This window comes from Hibiscus syriacus, unplaced genomic scaffold (genome assembly GCF_006381635.1).
Source record: "Hibiscus syriacus cultivar Baekdansim isolate YM2019G1 unplaced genomic scaffold, ASM638163v2 tig00111832_pilon, whole genome shotgun sequence".
In the NCBI taxonomy this organism is placed as follows: domain Eukaryota; kingdom Viridiplantae; phylum Streptophyta; class Magnoliopsida; order Malvales; family Malvaceae; genus Hibiscus; species Hibiscus syriacus.
Genome location: NW_024063190.1, coordinates 248586 through 266765, shown reverse-complemented (window position 1 = coordinate 266765; position 18180 = coordinate 248586). Strand labels below are relative to the sequence as shown.

The 18180-nt window shown below is 37.2% G+C and overlaps 1 protein-coding gene and 2 pseudogenes across 1 annotated transcript; 2 read left to right on the top strand and 1 right to left on the bottom strand.

The window, feature by feature from the left end:
- The first annotated feature begins 643 nt into the window (after positions 1-643).
- LOC120171345 (LEAF RUST 10 DISEASE-RESISTANCE LOCUS RECEPTOR-LIKE PROTEIN KINASE-like 1.5) lies at positions 644-2877 on the top strand. The gene has a single exon (XM_039179054.1). The coding sequence runs from the start codon at positions 719-721 to the stop codon at positions 2618-2620; it is 1902 nt and encodes a 633-aa protein (XP_039034985.1). The 5' UTR covers positions 644-718; the 3' UTR covers positions 2621-2877.
- A 470-nt stretch (positions 2878-3347) lies between these two features.
- LOC120171285 lies at positions 3348-13294 on the bottom strand (annotated as a pseudogene).
- Positions 13295-14302: 1008 nt separating this feature from the next.
- LOC120171344 lies at positions 14303-17475 on the top strand (annotated as a pseudogene).
- Positions 17476-18180: the final 705 nt, after the last annotated feature.

The following is an 18180-nucleotide window of genomic DNA, read 5'->3' as shown; positions in this document are numbered from 1 at the left end:
ATAAGATAGCAGTAGCACGACGCACGCACAGGTGACCTAGAAAATACAACGGATTTGACCTACACATTGCATAATATAATACAAATAGGAGGCGCGCTGCTCTAATGTTTCCATGCATCTTATATTCATTTAAATTATTTTAATCATCTTAAGAAAACGAAACTCCCAAGCGTATTAAAAAATAAGATGGTGTCCCGTGAACGGCGTGAAACATCGGTCTCTCACACTATTACAAATTTCATACGATCATGATATATTTGTTTCGGGTAAACCATTTAAATAATTAATAATATTTGAATATTTTTTATTAATATTTTTAAAGTAATAATTTGGTCATTAATATTATTTATATAGTTTATCTATTCATTATCTTATCAGATATCTCCTTTGGTATCCATAGATTAATTTTAAAGAAATATAATTCAAATATTGCTTTGGTAAAGATAGTTAAAAGGTTAAGACACATAGGCCCGCCTATTGTACCACGTTAGGGCAGCTTTAATATATATATATATATTTAATTTATTATGGTTTTTGTCTTAACTCTAGTTGAGTTCACGTGACTCGTCGTTGTTTCCCCTTCCTTCCCCAAAATCTATCACAGTTGGATTTTCAAAGAACCCTCGAAGAAAGCAGCGGGATTCCCCCCCCCCCCCGCCCAAACAAAATTTGACCTTGTTGATGACCTCTTGAAAACCCTACTCTCCTATCTTCCTTCATGCCTCCACCACCGCCACCGTCGTCGCCGCTGTTAACCACCGTTTTCTTTTTCTCTTTTCAATGGCTGCTGCTCACAAAAGCTACTCTCACTCACCATTCATGTTCATCTAGCCCAGAATTCTTGTCTAGATCCCCATGCCCGCCTTTCAGTTCGACGCCACCTTTCCCTTTCTCTTCCTCTTCTGGGTGTGGCCATCCGTCTTTCCAAATCAATTGCTCCACTCCTCACTCCACCATCTCCATTAACAACCACTCTTTTTCTTTACGCAGCTTCGATCCAAACTCATCCTCCCTCACTGTATCTCCTTTACCTCCACCGACTTCATTCTCTTCCGCTTCCGACTGCTCTTCTTTCCATTTCTTTCCTGTCAATCTTTCCGGTTCACCGTTTCGAATCTCCGACGCTTCTTGCTCTAGACTGTCGGTTCTCCGTTCTTGTTCCCCTTCAAGTCTTCCCAATTGTACCCAATGTGCCCGGGAATGTGGGGCTATTAAAAACCCGGTCAAGCTCCTCCATGGCTGCGGGTCGACCCGTCCTCTTCCCGAGCAAGGCTGCCATGCTGATATATTAGGTTACCTCGAAAGTTTCTTCTTCCAAATGGGTTTTCAGATTGAATGGGACGAAGCTCAAGACTCTTACTTCTCGAGCTGTAAAGATTGTAGATCGAAGAATGGTGTTTGCGGATTCAATTCATCCGATCCCAACAAAAATTTCATTTGTTTCCAAGCCAAAACCACCATTTCCCCTACTTGGAATCATGTTGATCACCCTCATAAAATCGCGATATTATCATCTGTTTTCGCATTAATCTGCATTTTCCTAGTTTTTTCAGTAACATTTACTGTTCTCCGATCCAAGAAACTTAGATCCCAATCCGTAGAAGAAGACCCGACAACTTTATTCCTACGGCGTCACCGTTCCGCTAGTCTTCTCCCTACCGTTTTCACTTACGAAGAACTGGAATCTGCCACCAATAAATTCGACCCGAAACGCAAAATCGGCGACGGCGGCTTTGGGTCGGTGTATTTGGGTAAACTCCACGACAATCGGATATTAGCAGTTAAGTACCTTCACAAAAACAACCCATTGGGCAACGCTTTATCAACCAAGTTTTTCTGCAACGAAATCTTAATCCTTTCGTCGATTAACCACCCGAATCTCGTTAAACTTCACGGTTATTGCAGCGACCCAAGAGGGCTACTTTTGGTTTACGATTATGTTCCAAATGGAACCCTTGCCGACCACCTGCACGGCCGTTCAAAAGTCTCGTTGACTTGGCCGGTGAGGCTCGAAATAGCTTTGCAAACGGCTCTGGCTGTTGAGTATTTGCATTTCTCGGTTCTGCCGCCGATTGTTCATCGAGATATCACGACATCAAATATTTTCGTTGAGAGAGACATGAGGATTAAAGTTGGAGATTTTGGGCTTTCCAGGCTTTTGGCTTTCCCTGAAAACTCGTCATCGAAGTCGGAATTTGTTTGCACCGGGCCTCAGGGAACACCCGGGTATTTGGATCCGGATTACCACCGGTCGTTCCGGCTAACGGAGAAAAGCGACGTTTACAGCTTCGGCGTCGTTTTATTGGAGTTGATTTCTGGGTTGAAGGCGGTGGACCAAAGGCGGGAGAAGTGGGAAATGGCGTTGGCTGATCTTGTCGTTTCGAAGATCCAGATGGGCTTGCTGATTCAGGTGGTGGACCACGCTTTGATCATCGACGGGAAACCGGCGGACGGTGTCGATGCGGTGGCGGAACTGGCGTTCCGGTGTGTGGCGACTGATAAGGATGATCGACCAGATGCAAGGGAGATTGTGGGGGAACTCAAACGAATTAAGAGCCGAACACGTGTGCTTAGAGTGTCGTATTCGAATGCGAGTAATGCTGACGTGGGGAAGAGTTGATTTGGATTTGACGTAACGTGGGGGAGTGAGTGGGGACCCACGTGCACATGTGGGTTTTGACTGGACCACATGTCAGAAATGTTTCTCCCTTTGTTTTGATTTCTTAACTGTAGTTTTACGGTTCTTTACTCTCTTGCTTCTTTTGCTCGGTAAATTTTCTATATTTACCATATGTATGTGTACATAAAGAGAAAAACCATTCCAAAATTTACCCATTTGCAGTATATTATCAACTGGAGTTAAAAAAAAACATACTAGAAAACACGATTCGTCCAAAGACAGCAAGTCATTTTTTAAAATTTAGTCAAGAGATTCAAAAAAAAAAAAATGTTTGAATACAAATGCGGGGACAGATGCAAGCAGACCCGGCAATATCAATTTCATCCATGACCAAGACAGCCGCAGCATGCGTACTGAGATTTGATGTTAAATTAGAAGTGGAGATAAGCACGTTTGATGAACAATTTGGTCCAATTTACGCATAAATCTTGGTTTTCATTATATGATTTGATCCACATAAAAGTGCAAATTAATGTCTGAAATTATCTACTTTTCTGTAAAAAAAATATTTCCAACTTTCAATCTCAACTATAAATTTATATTCCGATCCTAAACTAACATAAAACTACAACATTCTATACTGTGTTAGTAGGTCACACCTGTTATATATGTACCACCTTATAAATAGCAGCAGGATTCAAAACCAGCTAAAATTAACACTTTTGGTTTACTCCCTATTCCCCAGCCTAATTACAAAGTCAGATGAGACTATGTACCCTGGACCATTAGCGTAGGGAGGATATTCTTCTTCTGGCCATTCCTTGAGGGAAAAAAAAACAAAGGACAGCAGATGTCAAGAACTGATGATTTTATATCATTTTTGTGATTTATTGTCCGCTCAGATGAATACATAGGAAGTTCTTTAATAGGCAGAAACTCTTTAAACAGTGAATCGCAGGAAGGAAAGATCATGTTTTGTGCTATCTACAACTTAATTTAACCCATCTTTAAAATCTAAACCAGTTTACATTGATCATAATAAAAACAAAATTAGTTTATCATGCCACTAAAGTATTTAGTAATTTTAATGTTCATTACTCAATAATGTTCCATGTAGCATCAGTCAAAAATGACAAATAGACTTGTCAAAGCCAAACTAAAGAATATATTTCATGATATATCACAGAATACATATGTAACATCCTCAATACCGGGTTAGTAATCAAATTGTAAAGTTTTAGAATTTGGTGACTAGAATAGAACCATGGATTAGTTCAATGATTTATTTGGAAGTAAATCATAAAAGTTGTTAGTAATTATAAGATGAATGAAGGGAAAAATGGTCATTTGACAATGAAATTTTTATTTCCTTATAAGATAAGGAAAATCACGTGGGAAGAGAGAAAAAGGTTCCAGAGTTTTCTTCTCTTCTTACTTCTTCATACGTGAAGGCTTGACTCAAAGGTGAGTTTCTTTGTTTGTTGATTAATTATTGATTTTAAGGTTGGGTTATGATTATTAGATGATAATTAAGCTTAAGGAAAGCTTAATTTGTTCTAAAACAACAAGATGAAAGATATAAAAGAGATTAAAGAAAATGAGTTTTTAGATGAATTTCTGGAAAAGAGTTAATAAGTGAAATTTGAGAAGGAATTTGACTTGTCATCACTAAGAATAAGAAATATATGAAGTTAGAAATGATTAATAACAAAGTTGAAAGTTTAGTAAGATTCTTAAATTTTAAGAATCATGATGAGATATGGAAGATAAAGATGGTTTACATGGATATAAGTTGGTTTAAGTAATGGTAGATGAATTTAATGACATAATAGGGGCTTAAAATATAAGAATTGATGATTTTCGGGCTTAAAATGCAAATTCTGGGTAAGGTGTATCGATGCATATTCATTGTGCATCGATGCACTCTTTAAAGAAGAAACATCGAATGCAATTAGTGCATCGATGCATCCCCTTAAAATGAAACATCGAAGGTGATTTGTGTATCGATGCATGGGTAGTGCATCGATGCACATGTTAAAGAATGCATCAATGCACTATAGAATGCATCGATGCACTTCAAGGGGAAATTGAAATAGACATTTCTTTTGGTCTAAGAAATGATATATTGGAGTATATCAATGGGATACATATATGTATTAATGTATGATTATGTAGATATCGAACATGAACAAGTTCTGGAACGAGTATCAAGTTAAGATTCGATCAAAAGAGAGGAAATCATAAAAGTGGATTGGAACTTAGTGAGGCCAAGGTGAGTGCATATTCGATAGTATATGATATATGATGGAAATAAGACTTGCGACAAGTTTATTTCCTATAGTGTTGCGTATGAATTTATGAATAGTAACTTGTGTTTAATATGAGTTTGTGTATGTTTGTTTATATGAATTGATTTGTTCTTGTATGTGCTATGTGAATATGAAAATGATCTATGTGCATATGTGATATATATAATATAACCGGAACATATGTGAACAAGAGATGAAAATGATATATATGTTATATGAACACATGGGAAGTGTTATAAGATAAGTAACATATGAATATGAAATCATATAAACAATGATATGTACATGTGAATATGTGACATGAATATGCAGGAAAAGTTATAGGAACTATGTGATAAAGGTATGGAAATGATGTGTCTATGAGACATAATCAGTGATTCTTATGTGTGTGAATATGTTTGATATGATTACATGATCATAATATGTAAACCATCTGATAAGTGATATGTGACTATATGAAATTATGAGACAAATGATTAAGTGCTTAAGAGATATAAGCAATGAGATAGGTGATATGTGAAACAAATGAGAAATGATATAAGCTATATGAAATGATCTAGGTGATTACTTATAATATGAAATATATTTTTACAAATACATGTGGTATGTGACAGAAGAGAAAGAACAAGTGATATGAAATGTATAAATGATAATGCCCATGTTATGTGATATGAGAGCTAGGGGTATAGTTAGCATGCCAAGAGTTGAGGATTTACCTATGTCTTTCGAGACATATGGACAATTTACCTAGGTTCTTCGGGACCTATGGACAGTTGTCGAGGTTCTTTATGACCTCTGGATAGTTGCTGGGGTCTTTGTGACCTCTGGATAGGTCATTCGGGACATTTATACGAGCTGTGGTGACAGCGTAGTGATGCACAACCTCAATGTACTCACATACTTTAAGTTCTCAAAAGTATACATGGGATAATAAAGCAATAATATAAATATATTGTACGTGATATGTGTAGGAGTGACATGTTATGAAAAATGGATTATAAAGATTATGGGATGCTATGTGTGATTCTTGGTGATATGAAATGTATTATATGATTGATATGATGATTTGTATATGATTTGAAGGAGTCATATGTTGATAAAAAGATTAGGTATAAGGAGGTATGATCAAAGGATATAAATGATAATAATACGGATTATAGAATAAGATTAACGATGGAAATGATGAATAATGGGTATATGTGTACAGTTGATTATATGGGAAATTATATTGTTGTGTATGATAGCATGAGATGATATGTACATGCATATTTGAGTAGTTAGAGTTACTTTTATACGTTAATGCCTCACTAAGTCATAGACTTAGTGTGTGATTGTTTCACACGTAAGTTACAGAAGTGAGAAGAGTAAAGAGCAATGTGGAGCAAGACATGTCAGTTTCCTTACCAAAGGTCAGATCAGAAGAAAGGTGAATAATATGTATTTTAATATATGAAGTTCTAGTTGACATGTATTCAAAAGAATATATTGTATAAGCTTTGAATGGTTCTGTAAATGTTTGAATAAATTATATGTATAAAAATTTTAAATTACTTACTATTTTATACAAGTAAATGTTTTGAAAAGTCAATGTGACACCTCGGACTCGGATCCGAGTCGGATACGGGTTGGAGGTGTTACAACATATGTATCATGAACTGATACGAGATGCTCCGTTATTTTATGAATTGATACGGGATGCTCTATTATTTTATGAACTAATAGAAGTGTGTCAAAATACACAAAATGATTAAGATGCAGTGATGAAGATAAGAAAGTAAATGTTAAATAATAAGTTGTTCAAATCAAATTCCATAAAATTTGCTAAGTTCAACAGGTTGAACACACCTCATACATTACTGCTATTTACCGTCTCGCAGAGGTTTGTGGTAGTAATTTATATTTCCTATATACAGGCTTTTATTTCCAAGCTTCTTTGCTTCCTTAATCATAGGGTCCACCCGGACAAATGTATCATCATCACACTTCATAATGTATTTTGCAGCCACTGTTCGGACCTGTGAACAATCAGATACCATATAAAAGTAGACCTTTTAACAGCTAAAGAACAATATTGAATTAATTATATATACACATATGACACAGTTTCAGCAAGGGAAAAATAAGCAACATCATATCGTTCGACCACTCACTCACTGACCGACCTAAATATTCACAGATGGCAACTGCCTTAAGTACAACTAAATCGTAGTTATCCATGTAAGGAACTATAACGATATCACCAAAATATTCATCTTCCTTCTTCAGTTCCATTTTCATATCATTTCTTCCATTCTAAAAAGAAAAAGGGTGTAAATATATTAGGCAAAGGAATTTTCCAAAGGAAATAACTTGTGTCTGCTTTATCTTCCCTTACCAATGCAAAAGAAAAATCGAGAAACTATTTTGGAAGACTTTATTAACTAATGCTGCATCCAGGACTTCCTCACAACCATCCTCTCTGCAAAATGATTGTCAGCAGAAAGAATCCCGATAAAAAGCTCTACTTTTCCATCGGGTAGTGGAGGCGCCTTCCATTTACTAACCTCTCAAGATGCTTTTGTGGAGCAAAACTTGGATGAGACGTGGACAAGGAAGCAGCATATATGGAGTGAACATCAAGGTCACCCTTTAGAGATAACCCAGTAGCATCCTCAAGCAAAAATCCCTGCATGTATTTAGGAATTTAAAGACGGGCTCTCTATTCATCATATCGATAAGACAACAACAAAGAGGATACTTACAGTCCGATACGGGAATGAGGTAACATGACGCCCATCGACATTGATATGATAACCCTCCAATCCAGCACTCAATGTGATAACAAATAAATTTCCCTCCACAAAAGGGTAGGGCCAATCAAATGCGACCTTATTCTTTCGGCCTATGAATCTTTTCAACCACCATGTAGCCTTTGAGTCTTCCGAACCATTGTCATCATCTCGAATCCATTTCTCGCACTTCACTTGTCCATCAACTACCACCCCGAGAAAGAGATAAACAATCATATATATATATAATGGCTCAAATAAGTTGCGTTTTTACCAACAACAAAAAATCTGCCTACTGACGAAATATTACCTGTTAGGTTCTCCAAATATTATCGAATTAATACTCTTTTCGACAACATAAAGATCATGAAGCTCGCCTTCGCGAGGTTCTGTCCAAGCTGACGTCACGTTGGAAGGCGCGAATCATGAAGTGCGCCTTCGCGGGATTTCGTCTGAGTTGGCAAAAGGTGTGAATACCTTTTATTTAAATCCAACCGTCCGTCCGCCTCCCCCTTTATAAATACCCCTTCTTTTCAACACTCACACCACAAACGAAAATATTATATTTTTTCCTTCTATCAAGTTTTAAGAAGGTATAATTATCATTTTTAGAAGCTAATTTTTTATTATATTATAATTATTTAATAGTTTATTATATTTTATTGTATTAATTTTTTATTACTTTTTGCATATATAAAATGGCAGGTGGATTGCTACATTAATATGAGAATCATATCTTGAGTCATTTTGTCGATACGGTAATAATTTTAAATTCTATTATTTTATTTATTATGAATGTTTTATTTAGTTATTTTTAGTATTAATTTATATTTTAATTTGTATATTATTTATTTGATTAGGTGAATGACCATATATTATATGCATTCATTTGTAACGTTAAGTTAGAGATATCAAGTCGTGTCTGATCATATTTATTCGCAACTGGATTCGGTGACATAGCGAAATATGAAATACATTGTAACCTTGAACCCAACCTTATTTTTACCTTGATTGAGAGATGGAGACCAGAGACACACACATTTCATCTTTTATGTGGGGATTGTATTATTACGCTGGAGGATGTTTCCATACATTTAGGGCTTCCGGTAAATGGGGATGTTATTTTTGATGTGGCATATGGTGATTGACATTCCTTGTGCGAGGAGTATCTTGGAAGTATCCCGCCTAATTTCAACAGTGGTCAAATAAAGCTATAATGGTTGGCTACAAATTTTCAATAGTTGAGCTAAGATTGTTCCAGGGAACATGCTAAAATATTTACCCGAGCTTGCATATTACAACTCATAGGAGGGATCTTGATGCCCGATAAACCTCACAACCAAGTTCATTGTATGTGTCACCTCGCAGATTTTTTAGTTGTCGGTTCATTCAATTGGGGCTCCGCTGTTTTGGCATCTCCGTATAGAGAAACATGTCAGGCAACTGATTATAAAAAATGATATCGGCAGATGTCTCCTTCATCTACAGTCCTAGGCATGGTATCGCATGCCCTTTTTATGTCCAGCCGTGAAAAATCTGTTAGTCTTCCCTTTATTGTTGAGATAATTTCAATACTGAGTTCGTCTATAAATAATTTTTAAGTATATAATGAATTTTTTTACACTAAATAAGTGATTATGTATAAGGAAAAATCATCGTGATATGCTAGACGAATTGAAAGAAATTCGACTACTAATTGATCAAAAGGCTGGTATAGAGGTATGTATTTAAATTATATTATTTACCTTCAATTATCGTTAAATAATTAGAATATTATTTTGATAAGAATTATATATATTTATTTTAGTTTCAATGAGCTCTTTATTGTACTGAAGAAATAAGGCATTTCATCACACATCACTTGAGTGGCCCATTAGATGTATAGATGACGGTGGTCCCTCTAATATGTTATGTTACTGTCGAGTAGCATCCTACTAATCGCATGCTCCATAAATTTGGTTTCATACAATCTATTCATGAAGCACCTAGGAATCTCAGCAATATACATAACGTCGATAAACGGTGCAAAAATGAAGTCAACTGACTAATGAAGCACAGTGAGTGGGTAATAATCTGGGAGGATCGACGTGGACGCATTCCCCGTACAAAGCCTATTTATGTCGATCATTATTCGATTGCGGATGACTATTATCAATGGTTCAACACAAACGAGAAGTCATTCCTACTTTTCGAGGAAGCACGAGACTGGAGCATTCATCGACGTCGAGAAAAGTGTTCACCGTCACAACATCATTGTCCCCCGACTCATGGAAAGATAGTAGGCTCTTCCGGCTTGTCCTCAACTGTAGCACTAGAACCATCATAGCGGCCACCGTTTACACCGATTTATATTTAGCAGTCATTTCAGATGGCACTATAGCCATTTTAAATGGCATCGTAGCTGTTTTTGATGCCGCCATAGCCATTTCAGATGCCACCACTACAAGGTTTTATGACACCTCCTAGTGGTATACTCTCATGCTTATAGATCTAGCGTGGTCTTCATATGTTGCTTATTTGGCGGGGAATGTTTCACCAAAGACACAAACACCTCCGACTCAGTTTTTACATTTATCGATGTCAATGTTTTCGTAGTTTTCACACTTTTCTATGAGCAGTGGGATGGTTAGTCATACACCTCCGAGGTCCTTATTCTATGGAGGTGCTACATCATCATCCGTCTCTTATCAACAAAATGTATTTGTTACTGCTGCTGCTGCTGCTGATGAGAGTGAGGAGAAAGAGCAACTTATACGAAGAAATCCTGGAGGTGTATCAATGTCTGCATCTTGAATATATTCCACAGGGCGGTGGCTGTCTATTTCAATGATGATTTCTTCGTATAAATTGCTCTTCCTCCTCACTCTCATCATCATCATCATCAGTGGCAACTAAATTTTGTTGATGAGGAACGGATGACGATGTAGCACCTCCATAGAATAAGGACACTAGAGGTGCACGAGTAACCACCCACCGTTCATAAAAAATCGTGAAAACTGCGAAAACATCGACATCGATGAATGTGAAAACTGAGTTAGAGGTATTTGTGTCTCTGGTGAAACATCACTCGCCAAATAAACAACATATGAAGACCATATTGGATATATAAGCATGAGAGTATATCTACCATGAGGTGTCATAAAACCCTGTGATGGTGGCGTCTGAAATGGTTGCAGTGGCATCAGAAACGGCTGTGGTACCATTTTAAATGACTACGGTGGTATCTAAAACAGCTATAGAATATAAATCGATGTAAACAATGACTGTTGTGATGGTTCCAGTGCTGCAGCTGAGGATGAGCCAAAAGCGCATGCTCTCCGCCCACGAGTCGGGGGACAATGATGTTGTAACGGTGGATGCTTTTCTCAACCCTGATTAATGCTCTCACATCGTGCTTCCTCGGAAAGTAGAAACAACTTCTTGTTCGTGTTGAACCATTGATAATAGTCATCCGCAACCGAAATAATGATCGACATAAATCAACTCTGTACGGGGAATGTATCTACGTCGATCCTCCCAAATCATTACCCACTTGATGTGTTTCATTAGCCAATTGTATCTTTTTTGCATTGTCTATCGACGTTATACATATTGTTGAGATTCCTAGGTGATTCAAGAATAGATTGTACGAAACCAAATTGGCGGAGCACGCCATCAGTATGATGTCACTCGACAATAACATAACATATTAGAGGAACTACCGCTATCCATACATCTACTGGCCCTTAAGTAAAGTGGGATGCAATGCCTCATTTCTTTCGTACAATAATGAGCCACTTGAAACTAAAACAAATATATAATTCTTATCAAAATGATATTTTAATTATATAACGATAATTAAAGGTAAATAGTAAAATTTAAATATATACCTATGTATCGACCTTTTGATCAATGAGTAGTTGAATTTCTTCCATTTCATCTTGTATATCATGATGATTTTTCCTTATACATTATCATCTATTCAGTGTAAAAAAATTCATTATATACTTAAAAATTATTTATATACTTAAAAATTATTTATATACGAACTCAATATTGAAATTACCTCAATAATAACGAGAAGACTAACAGGTTTTTCACGACCGTACATAAAAATGACATACAATACCACTCCCAAAACTGCAGAAAAAGGAGACATCAGTCGATAGCATTTTTTCGATAATCAGTTGCCTAATACGGTTCTCTATACAAATATGCCAAAACTGCAGAGCCCTAACTGAATGAGCCGACAACTCGAAAATCTGCGATGTGACACAACCACATACAATGAACTTGGTTGTGAGGTTTATCGGGCATCAAGATCCCTCCTATGAGTTGTAATATGCAAGCTTGAACAAATATTTTAGCCTGTTCCTCGAAACAATTTTTGCTAAATTGTTGAAAATTTGTAGCCAACCATGATAAATGTATTCGACCACCGTTGAAATTAGGCGGGATACCTCTAAGATACTCCTCGCACAAGGAATGATGATCACCATCTGCCGCATAAAAAATAACATCCCCATCTACCGGAAGCCCCAAATGTATGTAAACATCCTTCAGCGTAATAGTGCACTCCTCACATGGAAGATGAAATGTGTGTCTCTGGTCTTCATCTCTCAATCAATGTAGAAATAAGGTTGGATTCAAGGTTACAATGCCCTTCATATTTCGCTATGTCACCAAATTCAGTCGCGACTAAATACAGCCAGACACGATTCGATGACTCTAACTTAAAAGTTATGAATAAATAGATCTAATATACAATCATTCAACTAATTAAATAAATAATATACAAATTAAAATATAAACTAATACTAAAAATAACTAAATAAAACATTTATAATAAATTAAATAACAGAATTTAAAATTATTATCGTATCAGTAAAAGATTCTAGATATGATTCTTATATAAACGCGGTAACCTACCTATTATTTTATAACTACAAAAAGTAATAAAAAATTATTTCAAAAAATATATAATAAATTATTAAATGATTATAATATAATAAAAGTTTAACTTCTAAAAATGATAATTATACCTTCTAACGTGACGCCAGCTCAAACATAACTTATGAAGGCGCGTTTCATGTTCCAGCAATTCGTGAGAAAGCGTGTTAAATTGACAATATTTAAAGAAATGATGCTTGACAGATATATTTTGTTGTTAGGGTGATTTTTTTTTTTTTATATAAACTTCCAAATAAGTAACTTGTAAACTACCCCATCCAACCACCGACAACTAAATACCAAATTCATAGAATTTTTTCAACCCACATTCTCCATTTACTTAGTCAGCATACAGCGTTCAAACAAATGAACTAAAAATTAAGGTAACCTGTTTCCTCATCAGCTCTAGACTTCCACCCTTCGCACCTCAACGCAGATCCCCACTGCATTCGATAACAAGTATTGTGCTCGATCACCGGCTTCTCGCTCCAATCCCCCTTCAATCTCGGATTGAAATGAAGAATGCGAGGCGGATCATCGCCGTCGACAGTCTTCAACCCTTGCAGTTCCATCATAAACTGAGTTACCACCGCTGACTCATCCCCCTCTTCCAATATTCCAATTTTCGGGTCATCCTCTGCATGCGGCCAATGCGGTATCGCGGACATTAATTTCTATTATCCCATAAGTTTGAATTGACAATTAAAAAAAAAATTCTAAAAACCCTACGTATAACACCCACATGTAAAACCCATTTCTTCTTCTTCCTCCTCAGCGATCCCCATTGACATTACTATGAATACATTCTTCTTATTTAAAGTTCATAACCCAAGATGAACTATGAATACATTTTTCTTTTGGAAGGGCTTTTTCGTAACGGCAAACTTTACTAGGGATCGTTTCTTCATCATCAACTTGAGCTACTTACATAGCTGTAAATATGTTGATTGCTTTCTTCTTTGCAGCAATTTGTGATTTCTTTAGTTTAGTTTTTCAGGCCTTTCTGAAGTCAAAACATCAATAACTTATCGGGGTCGGAGTTCGTGAACCAGGGCCGGATCATGCTCATCCCCTGCGGGTTAACATTAGGTCCACATTACGGTTGTCGATAAATTTAAATCGAATGAATTGTTAATGTAAAGGATTCAACGTACTTAATTTTTAAAGCGATGACCAAAGTTAATCGACTAAAAATAATAGGGACTATTGATATAGTTTAACTAGAAAACCCGATGATACGTGATCAACGACTGAGATTTATCTGTGAATTCCAAACGAAATCCCAGACCATCAGATTAGAAAAGCTCAATGTGAAAATACAACAGCTAAAATAAATTCGAAACAAACAAGCGAGAGTTTTACGTTGAAATCTTCATGGCAAAACATGCCCGACTCTGCCTCCCAGCAGGGTTTCAAATCGCGGTCGCAGTCGTGTTTTCGGTTATTTCGGATTTACCGTAATTAGGGCTGTCGCGGAAACTATTGCGGCCGTCGCGGGTAATTCGGTCGGCAGCGAAACCGCTATATCGCGACCGAAATCGCGGTCGCAGACCGTATTTTAAAACCTTGCCTCCCAGTTTCAGAAATCTTCTTGTTCACTCTTTCGTTTAATTCAATTTAATTTTTCATGATCTCCTGATTACATTAACGTTAACGTTTTCTGGGTTTTCTCTGGTAAAAATTTTGGATTCAGAAAAGAAAAATGAGCATCGGCAACCTAACAGAGCTAGAGAGTAACCTCACTCTCAGCGATCGCTTGAAGCTCTTCAAAGCTTCGCAGTTCAATCCCGATGCTTATCTCCAATCCAAATGCAACAACATGACGGAGAAGGTATATTAATTCCAATTCCCAAATAATCATATACATGGACAAATACGTCAGTCATAATGATTTATGCCATCAAAAGGGATTCCGAATTTTCTTTTTCTGTTCTAACGAGATGAGGATAACTCAAGAATATTAGTAATGGTGGAGATATTCAATTTGATCAATTTTTTTTAAATCACAGGAGATAAAGCATTCGTGCATGAACTTGTTAGAGTTAAGGAAGGCGTCTGCAGAGGAAATGCGTAAAAGTGTGTACGCTAATTATACTGCCTTTATACGGTAAGTCTTCATTATACTCACTCAAGGAGCTATACCGATGTATTTGTGTAAAATGCTTGTTGTGTTCTGGATTTCTCGGTTTTCAACTTGTTTCATTGTTGCCGGTTAATCTTTTGAATGATTGAAAGAGAATCAACATAATATTGATCGGTTTTTGTGATAATTAGAGGCCGGCATCGAGTAAAGAAAGTACCAATTCTTGGTTTAGTACATGCCAACCTTAAGATTCTAAAATCTTGAAATTCTTTGCATTTGAAGTACATCCAAGGAGATTACAGTTCTTGAAGGGGAGCTCCTTTCGATGAGGAATCTTCTTTCTACTCAGGCAGCTTTAGTTCACGGTTTAGCCGAAGGTGTCTTCCTCGATTCCTTGACAGCCGGTGCTGACGATTCGGAATAGGATAACGTATTTGCAGTTAAAAATACGAAACTTAATAAAACCGAGAAGTGGTTTGTTGAGTATGAGGAGAACCTTGAAGTTCTATTGGCTGAAAAGAGAGTGGGTGAAGCTATTGCCGCATTGGGGGAAGGGGAAAAAGTAGCAAAAGAACCTAATACTAAACAGAACTTGAGTCCAGATGCACTTCAAAGGTTGAAGACTGCCCTCACTTTGCTGAGACAAAAACTAGTAGATCAGCTCGCAGAGACTACTTGCCAACCTTTCACCAAAGGTGCTGAGCTTCGTTCGGCCGTTTTGTCGATTAAAAATCTCGGGGACGGTCCACGTGCCCATACATTGCTGCTCAATTCTCACCAGCAGAGGCTGCAGCGTGGAATGCAAAGTCTTCGTCCTACGAACAATTCTCATGGAGGATCAACTACTTCGGCTCTTTCACAGCTTGTATTTTCAACCATTGCGCAAGCATCTAGTGATTCCTTAGCGGTTTTTGGCGAGGAGCCTGCATATTCATCTGAACTAGTAACATGGGCTGTCAAGCAAACCGACACATTCACGCTTCTTTTAAAGAGACATGCTCTAGCTTCATCGGCAGCTGCTGGGGGTCTAAGAGTGGCCACTGAATGTGTTCAGATATGCCTTGGCCATTGCGCTTTGTTAGAAGCTCGTGGATTAGCCCTTTCCCCTATTTTAATGAGGCATTTTAAGCCCTGTGTCGACCTGGCATTCAGTGCCACCTTAAAAAGAATTGAACAGAGTACTGCTGCAGATGATTGGGTGCTTTCTTATGCCCCGGGTGATGCACGTCCGTTATCTTCTACTTTATCTCTTAGTAGTGCAAATATGCCACAGCCAAAGCTTTCAAGCAGTGCTCACAAATTGAATTCAATGGTTAAGGTAATTATTTCCGCTTCACAGTGATTAATGTTATGTGATCAAACATAAGTATAATGTACTTTTAATTCCTTGTTTTGCAAGTTTTAGAATCTTTGGTGCTCCTAATCTGCCTAATGTCTGGTTTTAGGCATTTATGGGGGATGTTGGCCCCCTTGAGATTCTTCAATTGTATGGTCCAGCTTTAGAAGGAGTTTTACAAATATTCAATTCCTATGTTAATCTATTGATAAGTGCATTGCCTGGTTCGATGGAAACGAAGAAACTTTAGATTGTTCCGGGAATAGAGTTCTGAAGATGGCAGAGAGTGAAGCCCAACAATTGGCTTTGCTTGCTAATGCATCATTGCTAGCGGATGAACTAATTCCACGGGCTGCATTGAAACTTCTGCCATTGGGCCAGGCTAGCAGAGTGGATGCCACCCCTAGAAGCACTTCGGATAGGCAAGGCAGTGTTCCAGAACAGAGGGAATGGAAGCGGAAATTAAACCGCTTGGTTGAACGTTTGCGAGATAGCTTTTGTAGACAACACGCCCTCGATCTTATCTTCACTGTCGACGGGGACATGCGTCTCAATGCAGAGATATACATAAGTATGGATAGCCATACTGAGGAACCGGAATGGTTTCCATCACCAATTTTCCAGGTAATATCTTGATTTCCTTGGTCATGACATAAGCATCCAACATGAAAAAAAGTAAGATATGACATCCAGTGAATCCAAGCCGGACGAATGGGATTCGAACAGTTACATATGGATACATAATTCTGGTGTTCATAACTTTTATCACTTACTAGGATAAACATTTTCTCCTCTACAATTTTACCTTGTTTTCAGGAACTTTTTGAAAAACTAACAAGGATGGCAAGCATAGCAGCTGATATGTTTGTGGGAAGGGAAAGGTTTGCTACACTTCTATTAATGAGACAAACGGAGACTGTGATCCTTTGGCTTTCCGATGACCAAACCTTTTGGGAAGAGATCGAGCAGGGGCCGACACCTTTGGGTCCCCTCGGTCTTCAACAGGTATACTCAATCAACTACAAATACATCAGGTTAGATGATTGAATATCATATAACACTCGTTTTGTTTTTGATGCAGCTTTATCTAGACATGGAATTTGTAATGATCTTCGCTTCTGAAGGCCGGTATCTGTCACGAAATCTGCAACAAGTTATCAAAACCATAATTGAGAGAGCCATCGAGGCGCTGGCTGCAACCGGAATTGATCCATACAGGTAAATTTCACATGACCAATATCATCATGGGAGCATTTTTAGTTTCGATACACTAGACTGACCCTTCTGATCGCAGCGTGTTGCCGGAGGATGACTGGTTTGCCGAGGTTGCTCAAATAGCAATCAAGATGTTAAGTGGTAAAGACAACTTTACTACTATGGAGGGAGACGTTACAAGGCCTACGGCATCGGTGTCGGCAGCTTCGTTCTGAAGTAACCAAGGTCTCTGTCCGTACCTTTTCTCTAAGCATGCCACCGTCACAAAAGCAACCATGCTTGCCATCCAATAAAATGCAGGTTTTTATATCATCGTGTTCACTTTCAACAACATATATCTTATGTAGGAATGCAGAGTTCTTCATAGATTGTTAACAGGCCTAATGAGCTTTTATTCCTTCTATTTTTATTTGCCAAATGCTTTTTATTTAAGTCAATGGATTTTATACTGTGTTTTAATAAGAAGATGAAAAAGCAAAGCACGAACATGATAACATGACATGGTATCCATAATAATATTTCATTACAGCAATATTTTGACAAATTGTTTCAACTGAGTGAGAGCATCGACGTGGGCTTAACATTTTATACTAGCAACAATTTCTGAAGCCTGTTGAACAAGAGGGAAAAAAATTTCCGAACCCTTTGGGTCCTAAAAATTAAAACTGAGGGCATTAGAAATAAGGGCAGAGGATGGTTTTTTTGGCCCATTAAGGCATCTAGGTTTTTTATTTAGCCTATTAGGGCACCCGAGTTTTTATTTTGGGATATAAGATATTTTTTATAGTGATAAAAATATTTTTTATCAAAACTTGTCACCTTAAGGTGACGAGTTCCAATAAAATATAATTTTTTTATTAAATTTTATCACATCAAAGTAAAAAGTTTGAATAAAAAATATTTTTGTAATTTTTGCAATT